The sequence below is a fragment of the Gopherus flavomarginatus genome, chromosome 5 (assembly GCF_025201925.1).
Source record: "Gopherus flavomarginatus isolate rGopFla2 chromosome 5, rGopFla2.mat.asm, whole genome shotgun sequence".
NCBI classification, from domain to species: Eukaryota; Metazoa; Chordata; order Testudines; family Testudinidae; genus Gopherus; species Gopherus flavomarginatus.
The window spans coordinates 100,408,922-100,435,757 of record NC_066621.1 but is presented as its reverse complement, the minus strand read 5'-3'; the positions used below and the strand labels follow the sequence as shown (position 1 = coordinate 100,435,757).

At 41.3% G+C, this 26,836-nt stretch overlaps 2 protein-coding genes across 4 annotated transcripts in view; one reads left to right on the top strand and one right to left on the bottom strand.

Moving 5' to 3' along the window:
- FSIP1 (fibrous sheath interacting protein 1) overlaps window positions 1-26,836 on the bottom strand; it is a 597,082-nt gene that overhangs the window by 312,891 nt on the left and 257,355 nt on the right. The gene's annotated exons all lie outside the window — the stretch shown is intronic.
- EIF2AK4 (eukaryotic translation initiation factor 2 alpha kinase 4) overlaps window positions 1-26,836 on the top strand; it is a 74,865-nt gene that overhangs the window by 13,073 nt on the left and 34,956 nt on the right. For all 3 annotated transcript variants that reach the window (XM_050954777.1, XM_050954776.1, XM_050954778.1), the window contains 8 exons: window positions 339-487; window positions 14,918-15,033; window positions 16,146-16,303; window positions 17,861-18,396; window positions 18,782-18,891; window positions 19,553-19,710; window positions 20,392-20,807; window positions 22,442-22,511. In XM_050954777.1, coding sequence (XP_050810734.1) covers window positions 339-487; window positions 14,918-15,033; window positions 16,146-16,303; window positions 17,861-18,396; window positions 18,782-18,891; window positions 19,553-19,710; window positions 20,392-20,807; window positions 22,442-22,511 — 1,713 coding nt within the window. The remainder of the gene's footprint in view (window positions 1-338; window positions 488-14,917; window positions 15,034-16,145; window positions 16,304-17,860; window positions 18,397-18,781; window positions 18,892-19,552; window positions 19,711-20,391; window positions 20,808-22,441; window positions 22,512-26,836) is intronic.

Genomic DNA, 26,836 nt, shown 5'->3' with positions numbered 1-26,836 from the left:
AATTAATTTGGTATATACTGAATTTAATCTATCTTATTGTATCTTCTCAGGGCACTGACATTCTGTATTAATTTATCCAAGTGAAAGATATCAAACAGACTAAATAAAGCTAATCTATAATCAATCTCAACATGAAATGACTTCATGTTCATGCCAGTGCATAATGTTGAAACCTTCCAATTCTCAATCTTGTTCCCCAACTTCATATATGTACTCATAGTGGAAACCTACCATTTCCTTACCTAGGTGATTTTACAGGATGCATAGTGAAGTTAATCCATGCATTTTGAGGACAGAAGCAATCCTTTTACTTGTTTGTTTCTTTCACCTGTTCCCAGGAACGTTTGGAAATTTCCACTTTTACAAGCCAAGAAAATTCTTTCAAACGAGACACTGTAGGGAACAAATCTCCTTCTGGTTTAAACGGAGGTGCTCTGGAACATGGAGGGAACAATAAGCATCGCATAAATTCCAGTGGGCGTTCAAAGTATGTAATGTTTCATTTTGGATGTGGTCAGGGTTTTTTACTGTTTGGCAAATATTAGATTTTAAAGTGCTACGGGCATCATGCAATACTTTATAATTAGGGTTGGAAGTATTATCAACATTTACTGATAAAAATCTAATCATCTGTTTCACTGCGCACGTGCGCTCGCACACACGAAAAAATATTTCTGCAATGATGATAGATGTATACATATAGGCAAAGTAAGAAAAATGCTGCTTGAGAACTTACTAGATTGATTTAAGGATATTATATTTTGACATGTGATGTTGACAGTTTATAAATTAATGGTTATAAAGCTTTAACTTTTTGAATCTCCATGATTACTGTGATTAAGGCCTGGTCTACACTACGCGTTTAAACCGAATTTAGCAGCGTTAAACTGATTTAACCCTGCACCCGTCCACACAACGAGGCCCTTTATATCGATATAAAGGGCTCTTTAAACCAGTTTCTGTACTCCTCCTCGACAAGAGGAGTAGCGCTGAAATCGGTATTGCCATGTCAGATTAGGGTCAGTGTGGCCGCAAATCGACGGTATTGGCCTCCGGGCAGTATCCCACAGTGCACCATTGTAACCGCTCTGGAAAGCAATCTGAACTCAGGTGCACTGGCCAGGAGACAGGAAAAGCCCGGCTAACTTTTGAATTTCTTTTCCTGTTTGCCCAGCATGGAGCTCTGATCAGCACGAGTGGCCATGCAGTCCCAAATCCAAAAAGAGCTCCAGCATGGACCATACGGGAGATACTGGATCTGATCGCTGTATGGGGAGAAAAATCTGTTCTATCGGAGCTCTGTTACAGAAGACAAAATGACAAAGCATTTGAAAAAATCTCCAGGCTATGATAGACAGAGGCCACAGCAGGGACTCAGCACAGTACGGCGTGACAGACGTAACGGAAAGCCAAAGAATCAAATGGACGCTCATGGAGGGAGGGAGGGGGGACTGAGGACTCCAGCTATCCTACAGTCCCCACAGTCTCCGAAAAGCATTTGCATTCTTGGCTGAGCTCCCAGTGCCTGTAGGGTCAAAAACATTGTCTGGAGTGGTTCAGTGTATATCTCGTCAGTTTACCCCCCCTCCCACCCCGTGAAAGAAAAGGGAAAAAAATCATTTCTTGCCATTTTTCAGTGTCACCGTATGTCTACTGCATGCTGCTGGTAGACGCAGTGCTGCGGCGCTGAACAGCAGCATCCCCTCCCCTTCCTTTCCTGATGGCAGATGGTACAAAATGGTGGAAAACCATCATCATCCCGTGAGTGCCCCTGGCTGGCCTAGGTGAGGTCGGCCGGGGGCGCCTGGGTAAAAATGGGAATGACTCCCTGTCATTCCTGGCAGACAGTACAAAATGCTTGGTAACTGTCCTCATCATAGCAGCTGGAGCCTAAGCTCCATCAGTCCCCGCCCCCGCGTTTCATGTCTAAAGAAAAGATTCTGTACTCCCTGGACTATCATAGCAGCGGGAGGCTGTGCTCCTCTTCCCCCCCCCCACCCTTTAATGTCTTGCATGGACTACCATAGCAGCTGGAGTCTGCCTCCTCCTCATTTTATCTCGCTGAAAAGTCAGTGTTTCTTATTCCTGCATTCTTTATTACTTCATCACACAAATGGGGGGACACTGCCACGGTAGCCCAGGAGGGTTGGGGGAGGAGGGAAGCAATGGGTGGGGTTTTTGCAGGGGCACCCTCTAGAATGGCATGCAGCTCATCATTTCTGCGGGATCTCTGGGGCTCTGACGCGGAGCGGCTGTGCTCTCTGGCTCTCTAGTAGACTTGCCCCATATTCTAGGCAGGACTGACTCTATTTTTAGACAAAACATAAAGAAGGGAATGACCGGGCGAGTTATTCCCATTTTTGTCCATGCGCCCCCAGCTGACCTCAGCGAGGCCAGCCAGGAGCACCCATGACAGCAGCAGATGGTACAAAATGATTGATAACCGTCATCTCATCACCAATTTACAATGGCAGATGGTGCAGTAGGTATGGTAACCATCTCTGCTACCTTGCAAAGGCAAATGAATGCTGCTGTGTAGCACTGCAGTACCGCCTCTGTCAGCAGCATCCAGTACACACATGGTGACAGTGACAAAAGGCAAAATGAGCTCCTTGGTTATCATGCTATGGCGTCTGCCAGGGCAATCCAGGGGAAAAAGGGCGTGAAATGATTGTCTGCCATTGCTTTCACGGAGGAAGGATTGAGTGACGACATTTACCCAGAATCACCCGCGACACTGTTTTTGCACCATCATGCATTGGGATCTCAACCCAGAATTCCAGTGGGCGGGGGAGACTGCGGGAACTATGGGATAGCTATGGGATAGCTACCCACAGTGCAACGCTCCAGAAATCGACGCTAGCTAGCCTCAGTACATGGACGCACACCACCGAATTAATGTGCTTAGTGTGGCTGCGTGCACTCGACTTTATACAATCTGTTTTACAAAACCGGTTTATGTAAAATCGGAAAAATCCCCTAGTGTAGACATACCCTAAGTAATTTATTTTCTGACCCCCCCATTGTCTAATCTCTTCCCCATAATTTCCTGCAATTGAAAATTTAAATAAATAAATCTAGAAAAAAATGCTTGAAAATAAACATTGATATTATTTGTTGAAATTACAAAAATTGAATTCTGCCAAGCCTATTTATAAGCTTTGTTTAAATTGGGAGTGCTTAACATGATAGCGATAAGTAGAAAACTTTCTTGTGTGGGGGAGGCTTATCCATCAGTTTAAATTAAAAATATATATTTCTGTCCTTTGTGGCTATGAGGAAAACGTTCTGAATGTGAATTGATGCAGTGCTGTCTTCCTAAATCTGCATTCTAGTGGCAGTTCCAGGTGAAAATTATCTGGTTCCAATTGATTTGAGATACTGGAACAAAGCAGCAAATATATTAATTTGTTCTGATTCATGTGGTTTCTGGTCCTCCACTTGAAACCAAATCAATACTAATTGAGACTACTTAAAGGAGTCTAATATATTTCCAGTAGAGCAGACAGATTGGAACAGTATAAGGTGTGAATTTCCTATTCCCAAATCCTGCCTCTAATGGATAACCTGAGCAGTTTGCCTGTGTACCATGGAGTTTCTCACATCAGAACAAAAAGAAATCCTCCTCCTCCTCCATCTCTAGTCTCCATAGTTGCTGCTCCAGCATAAGGCTCAAATGGCCTCCGTATCAGTTATGCTATTGTCTCCCTTGCTGCTTGGGTGAGAGTGGCTGGTGGATTCAAGTAGTGGTAGAACCAGAGCTCTGTCCCAATTCCCACAGCAAAGACAGAGGATTCAGGATGCTACTGCAGGTTCATGTGAATAACTGCGCACCCACTGTTTTCCGTATGAACAATGGGAAGATTGGTGCACTATCTAAAAAATGCAGGAATACAAAAGACGAAGATAAGTTTGAAAAATATGGAACAAACAAGACACACTCACTCTACCGCTCTATTCCTTTGCTTCTGGTTGTTACCCATCCCTTTATCTGCATGTTGCTTTAACTTGTATCTTATCTACAAAGCATGTAGCTCATCATATTTCTTTCACTCTTCTTGTTAGTTATGGTTTGTGTTTTCTTTTCCTCCTTTGATAGTTTTATTACACACTCCTTGATTAATGCACCTTTTAAAATATTTTCTCCACAAATATTTCACAAAAGTTAAAGATATCTTTAATAAAAAAACCACTTGTGCCGGCTCTATCTCCTCATGTGATGCTTTCACTGCCCACCCTCTTCTGTGGGCATTCATTCATATTTGACCACCATTATATTCCATAAAGCTTTTTAAATATTCCTAAATTGTCTTTTCTTCTCTTTAATAAGGTTTCACTAGGCTGTACTAAGATGATTTATTTGTGCCTGCTATGCAAAAGACAAATGACCTTGATATATGAAATCACAATAATACATGCTGTTCTTATTTGTGTGTGTGTATAAACTGCATCTTCTGTATTGACTTGGCACAGTATCATTTATATTTTACTTGTTCATGTAAAATAAATAGATCTTTTTTTTCCAACTCTCCTTAATGTGTTGGAAATAAATAGGGACATCTGAAACCTCTCCTGGTGCCATTGTTAGTTTCTTGTTGCAGAATTCACAAAATAGTTTGCCAGTTTAATTTTTGAAGGTTGTCTTCACAACAAGAAGGAGTAGGGGTTTTATTTGTTAATGAAACCTTACATTCTGTCCAAATACAAATTTCCAGGAAATATTGTTGTAAGGGGACTGTAGATCTTACTAACTGAAATTTTCTTCATTTGCTAGTTGCTTTTGTCCCAGCTAAGGTGGTTATTTTTGTCAGGTGACCCATGTGGTTGCTGTTATGATATGAGTTTAAACTATCATCAGTTTCATATTACTTCAGATACTTGTCTTGTGATGAATAGGATTTGTTGCACGAGTCCATCTCAGAAGAACAATTTTATCTATAAGAATGAGAAATTAATTACTTTTTGTCATATTCCTAATTTGAGGACTGTATCAGTTTTAATTAAGGTCCTTGTAAAATTATGCAGTTTATTAAGTATTTTAAAATGTTGGTTAGAAATACTGACATAATATGTGCACCTGTGTAGCCAGATAAACTTCTCTTTTCTATGAGCAACACCTATGGTGAGTTGGACATAAAATCTTTTAGAAGGTCAATTTTGGTACATGCACTCTGGTGTTGACACTGGAAATTACGCAGCAGCTCCATAACATTTTAAATCCCTAAATTTTAATGGACTATTAACATTGATATTTAAGTATTAATTATATAAATATTTAATATGAGAATTAATAATAGTATAGTAATTCCATGCTATTTTACTATTTTCTGCCTTGGGAGCTGTGGAGGCAGTTTGGGTTTAGGATAGTTACATTTGCTGAATGTTTCTGCCAAAATGACTAGCAGTGATCTAGTTACATGATGATGTAAATTGTCATCTGTGGGTTTTAGCATTAACAGACCAATGAGGTGAATGGGGCAGTTCACACCTCTGAACTATTTTTTACTGCCTGTGCAAATTCAGTCATTACATTGACTACGACCAGGTCTACACTACAGACCTATGTCGGTATAACTACGTTGCTCAGGGGTGTGAAAAATCCACAGCCCGGAGCAACATAGTTATACTGATCTAACCCCCCCATGTAGACAGCGCTGTGTTGGTGGGAGAGCTTCTCCTGCCAACATAACTACTGCATCTCAAGGAGGTGGATTACCTATGCTGACAGGAGAAGTTCTCCTGTTGGCATAGGAACATCTTCACTAAGGCTGTTTCTACAATGTGCACCTTACAACGATGTGGCTGTGCTGCTGCAGCCATGCCGTTGTAAGGTGCACTATGTGGTTGCTCTTTGTCGCCAGGAGAGAGCTCTCCTGGCAACAAAAATAAAGCCACCTCTAGTCAGGGGTGGTAGCTTTGTCCCGCTGACAAAGCGGTGTCCACACTGATGCTTTTCGTTGCTAAAACTTTTCTTGTTCAGAAGTGTGTTTTTTCTCAACCCTGAGCGACAAAAGTTTTAGTGACAAAAGTGGCAGTGTAGACATAGCCTAAAGTACCACAGCTGTGCAGCTGCCGCGCTGTACGTAAAGACATGCCCTTACATTTAGCATGTGTTTTTATGGTTATCCTCATCACCATGAAGGGCTAGAAACGTATTTTTAAATAATGAAAGCTAAGATTTTACACCAGGAGGTGGATTTCAAGGCATGGGGGGGATTCCATTTTAAATTCCGCCATTACAGCATCGCAGAATCCGTGAGGCCCTAACTATAAGTGAGCAGTTTCTTATGGGACTTTTATGATTGTTTTTAGGATTTCTTTTTAAACTGTACCAAATAGAATAACCTGATGTATTTATCTGATAGGGCAAATGAGTATCAGCACAGTAAATTAGTTAGCTCTCCCTTAGGAGGAATAACTTGGTAGTACTGTTAAACACAACCTTTCTCGAGTGCCCAGGGAGCAGCCAGCCAGTAGTAGTGTTCCAAGGGGAAATGTGCATGCTGGTCCCTTGCAAAATAACTTTCTAGCACTAATTAAATCATAAGTCTGTTAATGAAGTTCTAAGGGGAACAGTGCATTGAGAGTTCCCCATAGTCTGTTTGTAGCAGCTCTATGGAGTCATCTCAGTGGCACACCAGTAATCTTGGGAGTAGCGTGGCACTTATTTTCAGAATTCTGCTTTTCATTTCTGTAGGGGGTTTTTCCTGCTGTGATTTGAACTGAGGGTACCCAAACTTTGTAACACTGAGGGGGCACGTAATTTGTATATAAATCTTACATAATTATTTTAGCAAATGTAAATGTGTACAAGCCAGGGTAGCTTGTTTTGGAATCTCCCTTGCTGAATAAAGATTGCTTGTGTGAGTTCACCAGCAATAGCAGCAATACTACTTAGTGCTACTAAATCTTTAAATTGCTTTACAGACTTACTGATGGGTCAGTGAAAACCTGGTGTTGGTCAGGTTTATCTTCTCTTTGCATTGATAGGAAGTCTGGGGACTAAGGCTGCATTTAGTTCTTGGCTTTTGCTTTGAGCATCCCTCCTTTAAAACAAGAACAACAAATTGCCGTATTTGTGTGATCCCAAACTGTCCAGTTTCTGCTTAGAATTCATTCTGCATTGCTTTGTCACTGGACATATGTAATGATTCATAACTACTTGTAGATAGGAATTGATTGACTGTTATGAAGTTTTATGTGCAGCATCAATATTTGAACACTTCTTCTGACTTTATAAATGAAAGCCTCTGCACAGTGGTTTCCATTAACTCTGTTGTCATTACTACTTAAGCACTAGTAGTGTGCTTCATGCTAGTAGTCTGTATAGAGAGCATAAGGGAAAACTCACTGGTCATATTATCTCATTTAGATCCCCAAAAATTTCAGCCAGAATGGTTCAGCCATTTCTGAGAATGAGGCTAGAGAAAAGTCTGATGTGTTGCTAAAGTTAAAGTCTGGTGACCTTTTCTTTGAAAACTTCTATTAGCCCCATGCTTTGGAGAAGGAAATTGAAATTTGTCAGGGAGTGGCCTCTGTCAGGGATGTGTCTATTGCCTCCATGTGAAAATCTGCCCAAACTTGGTGCAGTTATAAGCCTTTGAAAAATCTTCAGATATATTTTTTATTTTAGGAGCTAAAAATCTCTGAAGACTCCATCCTCACTAGGCATAAAGCCTCTCACAGCTCCTAGTGCTGTTCAGACTATGCATATACCATCCCTACAGAGCAATTGAGCATGCTCCCTCCATCCCAGCACTACAGGAGCAGTGCTGGACCTCCTTGAAATTGCTGCTCCAGGCCAGGATGGAGCTAGATCCTGGAACTGCAAGTAGGGAGTCTCTCTCTTCTGCTCTCTGTGCTGTGCTGTGACTTAGGCAGTGTAGAGGAAGATGTTGTCTGATATAAATGCAGAGGTGACAACAGCTGGAGCCAGGAGAGGAAAAGAATAGATTGTGATAAATTTAGTGAGACTCTGGCTGGAGTGGAGAAGAGAAAGTGGGACTGAGAGGTAGGGGAAGGAGATTCTGGGACTGGTTGGGCAAGGAGACCGAGAAGAGAAGCCAGGAAGTGGCGAGACGGAGACAAGGAGTTGGGAATGCAGTAAAGAAACAACAAACTGGAGCTCAGGGAGGGAGACTGGGACTGGAAGCCTGGGAGGGGAGTAGGAGGAGACAGATTAGGACTATCTGGGCCAGGAAACTGGGATGATGAACCATAGGTGGGGAAGGGATATGGCAGAAGAGTCTGTTTCCACTAGAACATGTGCCCCTCCAGAGCCCGGAATGGAACTCAGGATTCCTGAATCTCACCATCTCTTTGTTGTCAGCAAATATCTGTAAAACCTATGTGGAAATGGTGTGTTGAGTCCCCCTCTTGTGCTGCTCCAGGTAGAGGGTAACTTATTAGAGCTATCAGTTACTGCATTAACTGAAGTGGCAGAGGTGTGTGCAGTGGATAGAAAGGATGTCAATATAAGGCCACATGATTAAATTTGTTTTTTTTTTTCAGTTTGCTTTTTTAAAAACCCAGGAAACCACACAAAATATGATAAGAGAATATTACTGTTGCAAAGCCCAAACGCTCAAAAAATTAGGAAATGCTAGTGCAACCTTAATTAATTTTCCTTGTGTGTATGTATTAGTATACAGTCTTTAATTATGTGGCCACATACTATTTTTTTGCAGGACCCCTGATTTCATTCAGTGCACAAGGTGGACCTGCTGTAAGGATGAATTGGGGCTATGTACTAAAGAAGGCTGTTGTCTATAGGACCCTGCCTCATTTGTTCCAGAAGTAGGAGGGTGTATAGTGAATGAGGCAGGGGAGTGTGCAGGAAGTGAAAGGATGGTCTCATAGTTAAGAGTAGTTGAATGCTGCCTTGAAGAATTGGATTCTGTCGCGACCTTGTCCACAAAGTTCCCCTGTGACTGCCTTGTAGACCTGTTGATCAGTCGATCTAGCTTTAATAAAGCAGTTGCATGTGTTTTCTTTCTTGAGGGTTAAATACAAATTTTATTCGTTCTTCCTCAGACTGGGAAAGGACATGCGCAAAGCCCTTTACACTTATTTTTAATTGATTCACTACCAGTGCATTCCATGTGCAGTCTTCCCAGCTTTAGTCTCAGCTCATGAGGTTTAAACATCCCAGTATCTGGCTTCTGAATGCCTGCAGCTTTCAGAATTTAAATTGACCGCATAACTGCTCCAATAAATGGCTTTCATCTGCCTATCCTGACTTCAGTTCATAAATTAGCAGTTCCAGTTCAGAAGATTCATCCTCACCAGACACACAAGGTACCCATTCTTTCTGAACCACCCAGTCTTCACAAATTCAGGAAAACTGTTCTGTTTTTTTCTGGCTCGTCCCCTGTGCTGTTTGGCCCAGAGCCTGCTTTCCTCACCAGGCATAACCATTCACTTCCAACCCCTAGAATCAAATCAGGGCAATTAATTCCCATTTCTTTTGACTAATTGTTGGCATGGTAACTCCAATTTCCAAGTGTCAGCACTCTCTGGAACTAGTTTAATTTTCAAAGAAAGTGAAAAAGAACTAGAACAGGAAAATGGTACAGCATAAGTAGGCATAAAGCCTGCGGCAGGGAAGACAAGCTGAGAGTTTCTCTCATACTCCATTTGTATCACATTTATGCATTTAATCATACCATGTGCAGCACAAAGCTTCTATAAAATACAGAATTTTCTTAAAGGTAAAGAGAAAAAACCTCTTCCAACTTACACAATTCCACAGAGCTTCAGAGTACCCTATCACAATGGTTGTAGGCAAGTCACGTAAACCTTACTTTTCCCAAGTGATCATTAATTGTGTGTTTCTTATTTTCTGGGTGCCGAGCTTGATACCCTGGGGTCTCATTTACCAAAGATCTGAGCACTCAAAGCTGCAATTGAAATCAGTGAGATCTGTGCTATGAACATGTCAAGTTCTTTATAATACTAAATATTCTGAAAAATCAGGTCCTAGTCACCTGAAATTAGCACCCAAAATTAGTGGATACTTTTGACCTTCATCTCTCTGTGCCATCATCTCCCCTCACAGTAGTTTTGTTAAGATAAATTCATGTTTGTGAAGGACTCTAGTGATGGGTGCCATAGAAAAGCCCATGAGAAAATATATAACTCTGTTTTCCAATCCGGGTTTGAATAGTGTTCAGTAAATAAGACCTGGGCTACACATTGAACACAGAGGATAAAAGGAAATATTGAGTAGCTGTTCATTAACTGAGCACTATCCATCCTGTTCACCAAATGAGGCAGAGGTCTTGTACTAAAAATAGTGTGTGATCATGTAATTAAAGCCTGTATGGTAATACTTAGGCACAAGGAGGCCAAATTAAAGATGCACACTCAACCTTAATTCCTGCATTTCCAAACTTCTAAGTGCTTGATTGTGCAGCCATAAAAATAGATTTAACATAGATTTTTGTGTGTAATACATAATAGTGTGATTGAAGATCAGCTTAATGCAGTGAGTAGTACTTAATAATCAGCCTGAACAAGGCAAGGTTGTTGATGAGCAATCACTGTACACCTTGCGGTCAAAGTGTATTTTGACAACAGATTGGATTTTACTTGACCAGTAGATGGAAATTGTTCTATACTTGAACAGATTTGGCCTATATTTCATGAAGAACAGTAGTAAATATACACACTAGTCTCTAAATTTGTCTGAGGTGTAAGTTACAAACTTTAGGTTCTTTTAAGTTTACCAGTGTTAATAAATGTCCACACACTACATTTGAAGGAGGGCGGAATACATGGGAAAGAGAGGATTATGTATTCTTGTTTAAGAAAAAAACAAACAAACCTGTGCAGAGGCAATAAATAGGCTGAACAGTTTTGTAGTAATTGTATTCTGTATCATAAAAAAACCCCAAATGCATAAATTACTCCTCCTCCTCCATGGAAAATCCCAAAGGGATCACTGCCTCCTTGCAGATGGAGCACCACTTAGATCAATCTCTGGCTAGGCCCAAAGGCGATCTGGCTGGATATTCAGTTTATGTCCATCCCTAGCAAGCTAATTGTGCCACCTGACACTTTTGCTGCCCACATGATCGCTGGCCATGTAACCTGCCTGAAACAAAAGACCCCTAGATTTCCTATATGTTGTGATAGGATCCAGGTTATTTTGCAAATATTTTGGAGCGCTTTGTCAAAAATATTCACTTAAGGAGTGAAAGGAGGTGGTGAGCAATGTGCTTAATCTTTGTTTGTGAATAGTGTGATTAACTGCAACTTGCCAACTACAAAAGCAGTTTCTCCTCTCTTGGTTTTCACACCTCAAATGCTAGAAGAGGGCCTCATCTTCCCTGACTAAACTAACCTCATTATCTCTAGCCTGCTTCTTGCTTGCATATATATACCTGCCCCTGGAAATTTCCACTACATGCATCCGACGAAGTGGGTATTCACTCACGAAAGCTCATGCTCCAATACGTCCGTTAGTCTATAAGGTGCCACAAGACTCTTTGCTGCTTTTACAGATCCAGACTAACACGGCTACCCCTCTGATAGTGTGATTAATGATAGTCATGTATGGGGAAGAACGATAATAGACCCTTTTTGTTTAAAAAAAAAAAATCTTAATTGGACCAGGCCATGTTTGCTGTCTGGTTATAAATCTTCAGTGACATTAACTACCTCTTAAGACAAAATGGAAGCACTCACATGTTCAGTTTCTCTAAATTAAATTAAAAAGGAACTTGCAGCCTCTGATAGTCTTAAAATCCTTTTGAAATGTAGGTGCTTGGATACCATGGTGACTGACAGTATAAATACCTAGATAGATGATGAAAACTACGAAAGTCTTGAGTAGGGTGACCAAATGTCTCATTTGATATTTAGGTTTTTCTTTTTAATATGGGCTTCTATTATCCCCTCACCCCGTCCTGATTTTTCTCACTTGCTATCTGGTCACCCTAGTCTTGAGTTGGACATCATGTTGCCATTGGAAAATGTGTCTAGATTAATGACCTGGCAGTGTGCTTGCTCATTTTTATGCTATTGCTCACAACTCAAAAAAGTGCTTAAATCCCACTGTCAAAAGTGACTTGGGCACTTAGGACCTTCTGGACATTTTAATCCCAGCCTCCAATTATGTGCAGTCTTTGGATACAAAATGTAATTGAAAATTTACCACCTAGTTATTGGTAGTGTTCAAAGAGCTCAGTCTTGCTCTCTAACTATTGCTGTCCCATGTGTTTGGCTCTTCATAAGGTTAGAAGCAAAAGCTGTTATTTGACCAGGGGAAACTGCCTTGAGGAGATGTTAATATACAACAGTGTCAGGTACCCTGACTGTTCTGTCCTTAATTCTGTGCTGTTCTAAACTCTAGCAGTTGATGTGCAGTACATCTAAGTGACTATTTGAAGCGCTATTCTTGGAAGTCCCATCTATTGAGATGGCTTTCAGTGCACCATCCTGCAAAATAACTGTTTTTTTCTGAAGCAGTGTGGTTTTCTTGGCTGGAAGTGTTATCACTTCTGATTGTTTTAGGTACCTTATATTTTCAATCAAGAGACATCTCATCAAGGAGCAACTGTGCAATTTAATCAATTTATTTAAATAATGTAAAGATCATCTAATATAGTGGCATGTACAATATATTTAACTTTCTATTTTCACAGGACAGTGTATTTCTTTGTGTAATAAATAGTATTTACTGTACATCTACCAGAAGAATCTTCTTTTATACAACGTTTATTTCATAAATGCTTTGGGGACCTCTCTTGTTAATTTAGTTTTTTCCTTCTTTTGCATAATTGAACATTTCAAAAGGCTTCTAGCCTTTGTGCTAACTGTGGCCACGTCTACACTACAGCATAAAATCGAAATTATTAAAACTGGTTTTATAAAACAGGTTTTATAAAATCAATTTTACGCGTCCACACTAGGGCACATTAATTCGGTGGTGTGCGTCCATAGTCCTAGCCTACCATCGATTTCCGGAGTGGTGCACTCTGGGTAGCTCAGTAAAAGAATGAGACTAGTAACTTCGATTTCCGTCCACACTAACCCTAAATCGATATAGTAATATTGATTTTAGGGTTACTTCTCTCGTTGGGGAGGAGTACAGAAATCGATTTTAAGAGCCCTTAAAATCGATTTAAAGTGCCTTGTAGTGTGGACGGGTACAGCGTTAAATTGATTTAACGCCGTTTAAATCGATTTAACGCTGTAGTGTGGACCAGGCCTGCATGTGCTAACCTATATTTTTGTCATCTCTAAGTATCACTGATTGTTATTTGGAAAGGGCTTTCTGTGTGCTGGTGTTTTTGCTAACAGAATTTTGAAGCTGATTAAACCTGTGCAGGAACTTTAATTCCTGATCCTGTTAAAATGTAGATAATCTGAGTGATTTTGGATGGTGGCTGCCTCGTTGTTGAGTGTCCTGTGTGAGTGTCTGCAAACACAGCAATATTTATATTAACTTTGAAAAACACCGAGTGCCAGGCACTCTGGGGTTAGAGGGGAATAATACTGCTGTGATTGCTGGTTCGGTATACAATGGCAATTTGTATTCTCTACGCAAGAAGTTAATTCTTGTGTTTCCAGTAACACTTGATATTGTTTTTTAAATGATTTCATCTTTAATAACCTAATTTCCTCTTCACAACAGAAATACTATATACTATTTTGCTTCATGCAGCTCAGACAATGAAACTAGGTTGGTCTGTTTCATATGGGGGTTCTAACATGTTAACAAAAGGCCATTTTATTGGGGTTTCCAGGGAAACAGGCAATGCTTAATTAAAAAATAAACCTGTTACTTAATATTTCCTTTTAAAAAACCTATTTCTATAAACATTTAGCCCACACCTAATCCTTTTTTGAATAAAATCTAAGATTTAGGGACTAGTCTGCTGCAGCAGATGGCATTGAATTTAGCAAAATTAAATCCATTTTTTTCAAATATTCTTTTAAATATTTTGGAAGATGTAGCAAAATCGAGTGTGTTCATTTACTGTTTTCAGAACTACAGTATCGATTACAGGTATATTCAGAGTAGAATTGCAGTCAGAGGCTGCAGAAACATTAAGGCCTGTATTAAGCATGGAAGCATCAGTTTAAATGCTTTGCTGAATTGGGGCCTAAGTATAGAGACCCACTGCAATCAGGGCCACCCAGAGGATTCCGGGGGCCTGGGGCCGTCGGCGGCAGGCAGCTCCGGTAGACCTCCCGCAGGCGTGCCTGCGGAGGGTCCGCTGGTCCCGCGGCTCCGGTGGAGCATCCGCAGGCGTGCCTGCGGGAGGTCCACCGGAGCCACGGGACTGGCAAGCGGCAGGGCTCCCCCTGCGCGGCAAAATGTCTAGGGCTGGCCCTGTTTGGCGGCGGGGTGCCCCCGCCGCGGGTCTTCGGGGCACTTCGGCAGTGGTCCCGGAACGGAAGGGCCCCCGGCCGCCGAATTACCGCCGAAGACCGGGTTGCACTTCAGCGGCAGGTCCCGCTTCGGCGGTAATTCACTGGTGGGGGGTCCTTCCGCTCCCCCCCGCCGGCAAAGACTGGGAGCGGAAGAAGCTCCAGGGCCTGGCCCCGCAAGAGTTTTCCGGGCCCCCTGGAGCGAGTGAAGGACCCTGCTCCAGGGGCCCCGAAAAACTCATGGGGGCCCCTGCGGAGCCCGGGGCCTGGGGCAAATTGCCCCTCTTGCCCCCCCCTCCCGGGCGGCCCTGACTGCAATATGTTAACTTATCTATAAGCTAATTACAACTAAGATCCTGATCTTGCAGTTGGATTTATGCAAGCAGATGTTTGCTCTTATGCAGTCTCACTGAAATCAATGGGTATCTCACTGGGTGCAAAGGTCTGCTTCTCCTGATCCATTTACAAGATTGAGACCTGTATCAATTGTATTAGTAATATATTTCCAAACTGAAGATAACACTGTTCACATTTACAGGCGAGAACGTCAACATTCTGCATGTAGTAGTGAAGATTCTCCTGGAAATTATGAAATTTTGAACTTCAGTACTGGTGGTGCTGGTCAGCTTACTGTTCACAAAGGAAAATGTATAGGTGAGCAAAACAGCAATTGAAACTACTTTTTAAAAGCATGCATTGCTCACATAAGAGGATCGGGTGGATAGGTGTTTGCCACATGGAGGGAATCATGCTGAAGGGACTTTTAAATAGTGTAAATAGGGGTAAAGTGTGGAGGGTGGGATGAGAAGGGGAAGGATGTTGTTCTAAGGGCTCCAATAGGGATATGGAGAGCCTCAGTCAAGAGTGTGAGGGAGAAATGAGAGATTTTACTTGAGTGAATATTGTTTATTTGTTTTAGGGATATTTGAAGTGAAATGTATCTAGATCTTCGAATAAACATTTCCAGGGGAGAAAACATTTCAGTGTGTTTATTGTTATTCTTTACTTGACTAATATACTAAATAAATGGATTTGTTTTTTATATTTGTAAATAGAAGGCTTGTTAAACATTGCTACCAAATTTGAAAATTTTACAGCTATTAATGAAATACTTAAAACCAATTATAATAGTAGGGCTGGACAATACTAGGATGCCCCCCACCATTGTTAACACTGGTACTACAGCATGAATAGGAGAGTTTCACAAAAATCTCAGTGTAGACAAGGCTAGGAGGCTCAGATAAGCATCTGAGCTTTATACACTCTGCTGAATTTAACCATCAAACTTCTTCAGCATTCTCTCTCACTATATCACTTTAATGGATTTGCTGTTGAAAATATTACTGTGAACAAACATAGTTTCATTATTTATTGTACATTTTGAAGACACATGATTAAACTACTATATATAAAATTAAGCATTTGGTCAGAGGAAAAGGATGTTTGGTTACTGAAACCTCAAATTCTTACATAAAACATATGTCATTTTAATGTAAAGTTTGTTGTACATTTTCCTGTAGTTTGATTGTTATTTTTTTTTTTTTGTCAATCATTTGATTTCAATGGAGCTGATATTTTGCAGGCAATTTATATCAAATTCAGTTACAAATTTTGTTCTCATTTTGATTAGGTTTATATTTTAAGATTGAACCGAATTAACTAAAAAGCAAACATTTTAATGTTTATTCACCATTTGTAGGAACTCTTTCAGGCCAATTAGAAGTGAAAGAAGTTATGTTTTTCTCTCTCCCTCTTTTTATGTGTAGACAAGGATGAACAGCTTGGAAAATCAGTCTACAATGCCTTGGAAATATATACTGGCAACTTTGTCTTAGTATATGAATGGGTTCTTCAATGGCAGAAAAAAATGGGAAGATTTCTTACAACTCAAGAAAAGGAAAAAGTTGATAAATGCAAAAAACAGGTACTAAATACACTTATTTTCTATTTGGCTTGAATTTTTTTTTTCATGCTTTTGCTCTGGCTGTCAGTTATACGGTGTAGCATTGTATATTGAACTGAGACGCTGATGATGAGATTGAAAATTCCAGTGTTTGAACATCATTCACTAACAGAGATGTTGATTTGTTCAGAGGTCATAGGCATATTTTCTATAATACGTACGTAAAATCTGTTAATACAATATTAAGGAAAAATCTAGAGAAGGGGAAATTCGAGCTTCTCTGGCACAGCTCTGTAGCAGAAGAAAATGTTGTCTTTGGTACCGGACTGTGATGTCCTCACTTAACACTGGGATAGGGCTCTCAAGCTGAAATTTTTAGGTACAAATGTGCTGCTGTGCGTGCTCAGTAGAACATATTTAAGTCTTTTGGCTTGAAGTTTTAGGGGAAAATTCTGCCTTGATTTGAAACTCTTGCAAATCAAATATTGGGCTGAGACCAAATAGTGTGACATTTCAGCTCAAAGGGGGATTTTTTTTATAAAGGGTGAGCAAGTGGAAACAGATTTATTACAGAAGTGCTATTGTAACTTAAAATACAATATTTGGGACTGTGAATTTCATATATAGCACTCCCTTGTGGAGACAAGGTATTCAAACAGAGATGTGGGACACAAAGGAGTGTGAGTGAATTTTGGGAATCTTTTAGTACATAAAAGGCTATAACTTAATTTATAGTAGATAATTTTTATTATCTAGCTTATACATCTGACACCCTATTATTGAATTAAGGGCATGTCCATCAACCCCATTTCAGAATAAGTTAGGTTTGAATAAACAATTCTCCATAAAGGAGAGGCAGAACAGAGGTGCTTGAGGAAGGGACCCTAAGAGCCAGGAAAAAGAGCTGGTGCAAACCCTACCACTCCCAGAAACACTACAGGAGCAGAATTTCAGGGTTATGTATTCCTTTAATCTTTCCAGGAGTCACATCCTGTGTATTCAGTATAATTACACTGAGTAAGCTGGTCATTAATTCTAAAATGTGTGCTTAAAGTCAGTTCCCATCAGGACACATTGCTTCACTCTGCTTGCCATCTCCTTTGAATATACTAAGTTATCTGGGCATCTCCCAGGGCCTTTGTATTATTTGGGTTACTCTGTGTTAGACTCTGATTTAAAAATTACTAATGAGTACACCTCAAAAGGCACCAGGATAGTTTTTCTTCAGGTAGCACCCAAATATTTGGATGTTGATTGAAAGTTGAGCTAAACCCTTGACTATGCAAGATTTAAGTTGGTGCTGTTGAGAGAATAGCCTTTGATGTTTCAATGCTTCCATTCCCATCTAAATTTAGAAGCCAGGAAGTGCAGAAGCATGAGAACACAAAACATCTCTTACTGAAATTATCCAAATTTTTTTCAAACCTCAAAAAAATTGATTTAGGTCTTGGTATGAAGTTTGGTTCTTCTCTTGTGCATACAAGTTCACTTGTCCTTATTCAAAATGTACTTTTTTAATACCACTTTCATGACGTGAGATTTTGTTAATGCATGTTATATTTTGTTTCTCTTAAACAGATTCAGGGTGCAGAAACAGAGTTCAGCTCACTGATGAAGCTAAATCACCCAAACATAGTACGTTACATGTCCATGATCCTTAAAGAGCATGATGATTCAATTGTGGTAGATATTTTAGTGGAGCATATTAATGGATCTAGCCTTTCTACACACCTGAGCAAAGAGGTCCGGATTCCCATTGATCAGCTGCGCCACTATGCAACCCAACTTTTGTCTGCTCTTGACTACTTGCACAGTAATTCAGTGGTGCACAAAGTCCTGTGTGCTTCCAGTATCCTGGTAGATACGGAAGGAAATATCAAAGTGACAGACTACAGCATTTCAAAGCGCCTAGCTGATATCTGTAAGGAGGATGTTTTTGAGCAAACCAAAGTTCGATTTAGTGAGGATGCTCTGCCTAACAAGCCTGGAAAAAAAGGAGATATCTGGCGTCTGGGCCTGCTACTGCTTTCTCTAAGCCAGGGACAAGTAACCAGGGAATATCCGGTCACTATTCCTAATGACTTACCTGCTGACTTTGAAGATTTTCTGAAAAAGTATGTGTCCATCGTTTTGTTCCTTTTCTCTGCCGTCTTATTTTTTTTCCTTTTCTAACTTCTAAAATAAAGTTTTCTGGAACAGGTTTCTTCAACAGTATAACCAAATCCATCTGTCTTACTAGTAATAATTCTATAGAAGAATGATGGTCCAGGGCTTTCTGCATTAGCCTGGAACTCTGTAGATGTGGATTCAGTTCCATGTTCCACCACAGCCTTCCTGTGTGACCTTGGGCAAATCACTTAGTCTCTTTGTGCCTCTATTCTCTATCTGTAAAACGGTGGTAGTCGTATTTCCCTTCATGTTTCTAAAATGTAGGGGAGCTCTGTTTAGAGCCCAATACATAGTTTTGTGAAAAAATAGTTGTTTCTGGTTGGTTTCTAGATGTGTTTGCTTGGAAGATAAGGAAAGATGGAGTCCTCAGCAGTTGTTACAACACAGTTTTATAAATCCTCCACAAATGAAAATACCTGTAGTGGAAGAAAATCCAGATGGTAAAGAATTCAGTCTCTTTTGCTATACCCTGGCATTAAGTAATTAATGATGGGAAAGTAAACACAAATGCATATGTGAAATTAGGTGCATGCAGGTAGCTTGAGCTGTAGGAATATCAAGAACCTGTGCTTATTTGTATAGAATATTTTATAAGGTAAAGACCACAGTGTCTTTGTTTTGTAGCTACTTGATGTGAACTGGCTCAGTCTGTACCCCACCTTCAGCAGAACACACTGACCCTGAATTAGTGTCCAATCTAGCTCCCTTCCTGGAGTCTGGCTTTACTGGTAATTCAGAAACAATAAAAGAATGTAAAACCTTAGCCTAAACTTTCTCCTGAGCAAGGCTGTTCCTAGGATTTCCCTCCTCTAGTCCAAAGACACTTTTTTCCAAACCCTTTCTGTTATTGTTGGAGCTAATTGTGCTTATCTAGTGGCATGATTCATTAGTACTTACCCTGAACTTTAATGCAGGGTTTTAGTACCTGAGCCTAGGAAAACCTAACAGGAGAGCCCTACTTTCCAGGTCTTAGTCTGCCATCCTGTCATACTTGATCATGGTTCTTTAAAGTATGTGTCATTATTCCTTCTGATGACTGGTTAACATTGCATTGCTTTTTTCCACATTCTGTACTATGGTCAACTGTTACCTTTGTTTCAGATTCAGCAGGAATAGATTACATTGAGACTGTTATCGCCAGCAGTCACGTACCTAGTGCTGCATTCTTCACAGAAACACAGAGGCAATTTTCACGTTACTACACTGAGTTTGAAGAGTTACAGCTCCTTGGCAAAGGGGCTTTTGGAGCAGTCATCAAGGTTCAGTATGGAAAGTCATTCCCCTTCATTTTATAGAACCATTCTTGTGTATGCATTTTTCCATGAAATATATATTAAATGTTATGGTATTTTATTTTTGAAATACGTGGAACTCTCATGAGCATTGTTATCCTTACTGATAGCCCTAAGCAGAGGCCCAGAATTGAATAGGCCTAACTACACTTTTGCTCTAGTCCAGGGGTCAGCAACCTTTCAGCAGTAGTGTGCCGAGTCTTCATTTATTCACTCTGATTTAAGGTTTCATGTGCCAGTAATACATTTTAACGTTTTTAGAAGGTCTCTCTCTATAAATCTATAATATATAACTAAACTATTGTTGTATGTGAAGTAAATAAGGTTTTAAAAATGTTTAAGAAGCTTCATTTAAAATTTAATTAAAATGCAGAGCCCGCCAGGACCTGGGGAGTGTGAGTGCCACTGAAAATCAGCTCGTGTGCCGCCTTTGACACGTGTGCCATAGGTTGCCTACTCCTGCTCTAGTTCCTGGGCTCAGGATAGAGGTATACTGGTGAGGCAGTGTGGGGAGGCTTACACTGCAGTTGCATTTGTTTCACAGATAAATGGAGGACTTCTTCAGTCCTGTCACTCTGGCACCTTTCAGGAGCTCCAACTGTGAATGAACTAACAGTCCTGTAAGGTGAGATTTATTTTAATTCGCAGGTACAAAACAAACTCGATGGCTGCTACTATGCTGTGAAACGTATTCACATAAATCCTGCCAGCAAGCAGTTCCGGAGAATTAAAGGTGAAGTAACATTACTTTCTCGTCTGAATCATGAAAATATTGTGAGGTACTACAATGCTTGGATAGAAAAACATGAAAAACCCCCTCCCAGTACCTCAACATCAGAAACTACAGAAGGGAAAAAAACATCTGCCAAGTTAGATCTGAATGGGAAGAATGAAGAAGAATCAACAGATGATGTGGAAGCCAATGCCCCTCCTCCTGTTTTGACAAGTTCAGTTGAGTGGAGCACCTCTTGTGAGAGATCTTCTAGCACCAAATTTAGTGGAGCTGATCAGGAGTCCAGTGATGAAGATGATGATGGTGGAGGAGTGTTTTCACAGTCATTCTTGTAAGTAGGCTTTAGCATTAGGAAGAAAATTGTCAAGTCCAAATTCTGATATCTATTTTACATCCCATGTCTGTTTGGTAAATAACATTTATCCATAATCAGAGGTGAAAGTAAGCTGGTATGCCCTGGTATGGTGCAAGAGCCGGTGCACCATATTGGCGCAGATCAGCTTCCTCTGGTGACAATTTAAAGGAACAGTTGGAGCTCCTGAAAGATCCCAGCAGCAGCTGGAGCCTCAGGCCCTTTAAATTGCTGCCAGAGCCCTGCTGCCAGAGCCCTGGGGCTGCCACTGCTGCCTGGGGTAGCGGCAGCGGGGCTCTGGCGGTGATTTAAAGGGTCAGGGGCTCCCGGCTGCCACTACTGCAGCAGAGCCCCAGGCCCTTTAAAGCTCTGCCAGAGCCCGGGGCCCCAGGAAGCGGTGGCAGCCAGGAGCCCCCTACGATGGTGATTTAAAGTGTCCAGGGCTCAGCTGTGGTAGCGGCAGCCCTGGGCCCTTTAAATCACCCCTGAGGCTCCCAGCCGCCTCTGCAGCTGGTAGCTCCAGGGGTGATTTAAAGGGCCTAGGGCTCCCAGCTGCTGCTTCTACAGCCCCAGCCCTGGCCCCTTTGAATCCTGATTTAAAGCGCTCAGGGATTTAAAGGCCTCGACTCTTCCGGTTGAGGCCCCGCTCCCTCCCAAGGACTCTGGAGTACTAGTAAATCCTTTAAGTTACTTTCACCTCCGTCCATAATGTGCTATTCCAAATGAACATTTTAATGTTTTGTGTAATACTTTATTTGCCAGCAGCCAAATAGCCGTGATGAGCAAAATTTACAATAGATCAGTGACCGCTTGCATTGGGGGGGCAGGGAGGGATGGAAAGTTCAGCCTTAAGCTTCTAAGCGTTTTTATAAATGGGGTTATTTTGGAAGATAAGATTGCTCAATCCTGCTCTATTGAACATTTTTTTCCCTACCTGACAAAAGCCTGATATGCTGTCCAGGAGAAATTAACAGTGCTGCCAGCATTAGACACTGGAAGAGAAAAGCAAAGGGAGAACCAAGTGCTTAATCCCGCAAGCATGAATGAGAATAAAGTCACTCGCATGAGTAGTCCCCTTGATGCGTTTGCAGGATCAGGCCATACAATAGTTTTATCCTATATCAGAGACAATCTACTTGTTGGGCACAGACAAAAAGAAGTGGCTCCAGAAAAGTCAAATCAGATGCCAGGAAGTAGCAGGACAAATAGGAGAGTGAGAGCACGATAAAATCATCTGACCTCAAGTAAGAAAAGTAGCTGGGATGTGTTCCTCCACTATATTTTTTTTTGGCAGTGATAGGACTTGATCTTCTGGAGACACATTTCTGAAATATATATGTGAAATCTGCCTAAGAGGTGCAGAAATAAAATATATGTTTGGAAATACTTGTCTCCCTTTTAGTAACTTGGAGATATGATGATCTGTCAAGAAATATTTTTGCTGCATTTAAGCACACAGTTCGGGTGCATTTTTTTTGTCATGACTGTAATAGCTAAGCTCAAATTTTCTATGTTTATAGTATATAACATACTAATATCCTTGCAAAAGGGATGGTAAATGTATTCATCACAAATACAAGTTTGCTTTTTCTTCTTTCTTTTTTCCTAAACAGACCAGCTGCAGATTCTGAAAGCGATATAATTTTTTATAATGAGGATGAAAACAGTAAAAGTCCTACTCTGGTAAATATAAAATTACTAAGTACTGGAAGAACAAAGGGGATAAAGTAACATTTGGAGATAGGAATATAAATTTACAATCCGCAGATCAATCTGGCTCTTCGATATATAGGGATACCATTGGAGATCGTCCCTGAAAGCATAGACTACACACAACCAGTGTGTATTTTAACAATAATAAAATGGTCTCTTGCTTATAGATGGAAACTGAGAGTCAGGACTCCTATTTTCATTGAGTTAAATGAGACTACTCATTTGTAAACTCATGAGCATAGGTACTTGAAAGTTTGGAGTTTTAGTATTCATCAAATTTTAGTAGCTGATCTCTGAATGTCAAAATTAAAGATGAATGCTTTATATCAATTGAAAGCTAGGATGCTGACCTGCTTTTAGATGATATAAATCAAAGATTTTTATTATAGTTCTAGTATCAGAGGGGTAGCCGTGTTAGTTTGGATCTGTAAAAGCAGCAAAGAATCCTGTGGCACCTTATAGACTAACAGACGTTTTGGAGCATGAGCTTTTGTGGGTGAATACCCACTTCATCAGATACATGTAGTGGAAATTTCCAGGGGCAGGTATATATATGCAAGCAAGCTAGAGCTAACAAGGTTAGTTCAATCAGGGAGGATGAGGCCCTGTTCTAGCAGTTGAGATGTGAAAACCAAGGGAGGAGAAACTGGTTTTGTAGTTGGCAAGCCATTCACAGTCTTTGTTTAATCCTGAGCTGATGGTGTCAAATTTGCAGATGAACTGAAGCTCAGCAGTTTCTCTTTGAAGTCTGGTCCTGAAGTTTTTTTGCTGCAGGATGGCCACCTTAAGGTCTGCTATAGTGTGGCCAGGGAGGTTGAAGTGTTTTCTCCTACAGGTTTTTGTATATTGCCATTCCTAATATCTGATTTTTGTCTATTTATCCTTTTCCATAGAGACTGCCCAGTTTGGCCAATGTACATAGCAGAGGGGCATTGCTGGCATATGATGGCGTATATTACATTGGTGGACGTGCAGGTGAATGAATTGATGATGGTGTGGCTGATCTGGTTAGGTCCTGTGATGGTGTCGCTGGTATAGATATGTGGGCAGAGTTGGCATCGAGGTTTGTTGCATGGATTGGTTCCTGAGCTAGAGTTACTATGGTGCGGTGTGCAGTTACTGGTGAGAATATGTTGAAGGTTGGCAGGTTGTCTGTGGGCGAGGACTGGTCTGCCACCCAAGGCCTGTGCAAGTGTGAGATCATTGTCCAGAATGGGTTGTAGATCCCTGATGATGCGTTGGAGGGGTTTTAGCTCCTACCTGCCACATGGGGCCACTACTGTGGTACCCCCAACCCACCCAGCAATATCGTCAATCTATTCAACTACACACTCAGCCCAGAAGAAAAGTCTGTCCTATCTCGGGGACTCTCTTTCTGCCCTGCCACCCCCACCAACATGATACAGTTCTGCGGCGATCTGGAAGCCTACTTTCGCCATCTCCGACTCAAAGAATACTTTCAGGACAACACTGAACAGCACACTGATACACAGGTACCCTCCCACCAACAGCACAAGAAGAAGAATTCCACATGGACTCCTCTTGAGGGTCTAAATGACAGTCTGGACCTATACATTGAATGCTTCCGCCGACGTGCACAGGTAGAAATTGTGGAAAAACAACGTTGCTTGCCTCATAACCTAAGTCGTGCAGAACGCAATACCATCCACAGCCTCAGAAACCACCCTGACATTATCATCAAAGAGGCAGATAAAGGAGGTGCTGTTGTCATCATGAACAGATCTGACTACCAAAAGGAGGCTGCCAGACAGCTCTCCAACACCAAATTCTACAGGCCACTTCCCTCAGATCCCACTGAGGAATACACTAAGAAACTGCACCATCTACTCAGGACACTCCCTACACTAACACCAGAACAAATCAACATACCCTTAGAGCCCCGACCAGGGTTATTCTATCTACTGCCCAAGATCCACAAACCCGGAAATCCTGGATGCCCCATCATCTTGGGCATTGGCACTCTCACTGAAGGACTGTCTGGATAAGTGGACTCTCTACTCAGATCCTATGCCACCAGCACTCCCAGCTATCTCCGTGACACCACTGATTTCCTGAGGAAACTACAATGCATTGGTGACCTTCCAGAAAACACCATCCTAGCCACCATGGAGGTAGAGGCTCTCTACACAAACATCCCACACACAGATGGAATACCAGCTGTCAGGAACAGTATCCCTGATGATGCCACAGCACAACTGGCTGCTGAGCTCTGTGCCTTTATCCTCACACACAACTATTTCAAATTTGATGACAATATATATCTCCAGATCAGTAGCACCACTATGGGCACCCACATGGCCCCACAATATGCCAATATTTTTATGGCTGACCTGGAACAATGCTTCCTCAGCTCTCGTCCACTCACGCCCCTTCTCTACCTGCGCTACATTGATGACATCTTCATCATCTGGACCCATGGGAAGGAGACTCTGGAAAAATTCCACCACAATTTCAACAGCTTCCACCCCACCATCAACCTCAGCCTGGACCAATCTACACGGGAGGTCCACTTCCTAGACACCACGGTGCAAATAAGTGATGGTCACATTAACACCATCCTATACTGAAAACCTACCGACCGCTATGCCTACCTTCATGCCTCCAGCTTCCATCCTGGGCACATCACACGATCCATTGTCTACAGCCAAGTACTGAGGTACAACCGCATCTACTTTAACCCCTCAGACAGAGACCAACACCTGCAAAATCTCCACCAAGCATTCTCAAAACTACAATACCCGCACGAGGAAATAAGGAAACAGATCAACAGAGCCAGACGTGTACCCAGAAGCCTCCTACTGCAAGACAAACCCAAAAAAAAAAACCAACAGGACTCCACTGGCCATCACATACAGTCCCCAGCTAAAACCCCTCCAACGCATCATCAGGGATCTACAACCCATCCTGGACAATGATCCCACATTTTCACAGGCCTTGGGTGGCAGGCCAGTCCTCGCCCACAGACAACCTGCCAACCTTCAACATATTCTCACCAGTAACTGCACACTGCACCATAGTAACTCTAGCTCAGGAACCAATCCATGCAACAAACCTTGATGCCAACTCTGCCCACATATCTACACCAGCAACACCATCACAGGACCTAACCAGATCAGCCACACCATCACCGATTCATTCACCTGCACGTCCACCAATGTAATATACGCCATCATATGCCAGCAATGCCCCTCTGCTATGTACGTTGGCCAAACTGGACAGTCTCTACGGAAAAGGATAAATAGACATAAATCAGATATTAGGAATGGCAATATACAAAAACCTGTAGGAGAACACTTCAACCTCCCTGGCCACACTATAGCAGACCTTAAGGTGGCCATCCTGCAGCAAAAAAACTTCAGGACCAGACTTCAAAGAGAAACTGCTGAGCTTCAGTTCATCTGCAAATTTGACACCATCAGCTCAGGATTAAACAAAGACTGTGAATGGCTTGCCAACTACAAAACCAGTTTCTCCTCCCTTGGTTTTCACACCTCAACTGCTAGAACAGGGCCTCGTCCTCCCTGATTGAACTAACCTTGTTAGCTCTAGCTTGCCTGCATATATATACCTGGCCCTGGAAATATCCACTACATGCATCTGATGAAGTGGGTATTCACCCACGAAAGCTCATGCTCTAAAACGTCTGTTAGTCTATAAGGTGCCACAGGATTCTTTGCTGCTATTATAGTTCTAATAGTTCTTAATTTAACAATTGAAATGGGGGGAAAGAGGATATTAATCAGAATAATGTGATCTATTTTTTTTAAGATCCAACCCCTTACCACTTGCTGCATGAACTCATTACAACATATCACTGGAGAATCATTAAAAAGCTGATGTTCCCAGTTATTTTGTAGCAGACGGCATATGTCTTTAGTTCTAGTGGTTGACAAGATATTTGACCTTAAATTTATCTTTCCTCCTTCTATTTGTGCTCTTTTGGCACTGTGGACAGCTTGTATCAATATAGCTTTCAGTCACTAACTTTGATATGGGTTAAAAACACAAACTCCAGTGCAATGCATTTTGATCACTAAAGAATAGACTTTTTGTTGGATTTTGTAATAGTTCACTGAACTGTATGGTAACATTTTACTTTTCTAAGTATATTACCCATGCTTTTTTTCCACAAAGGTAGTTTGAGGTTCAGATTAAATACAGATATTCCACTGTGTACCCTTTCTCTATTACTTGGTAATGATAAGAATATTCATTAATATTTTGAAAATGAAGCAGTGTTAATGGGTAGATAAGGTACGACACTTCTTCCTGTC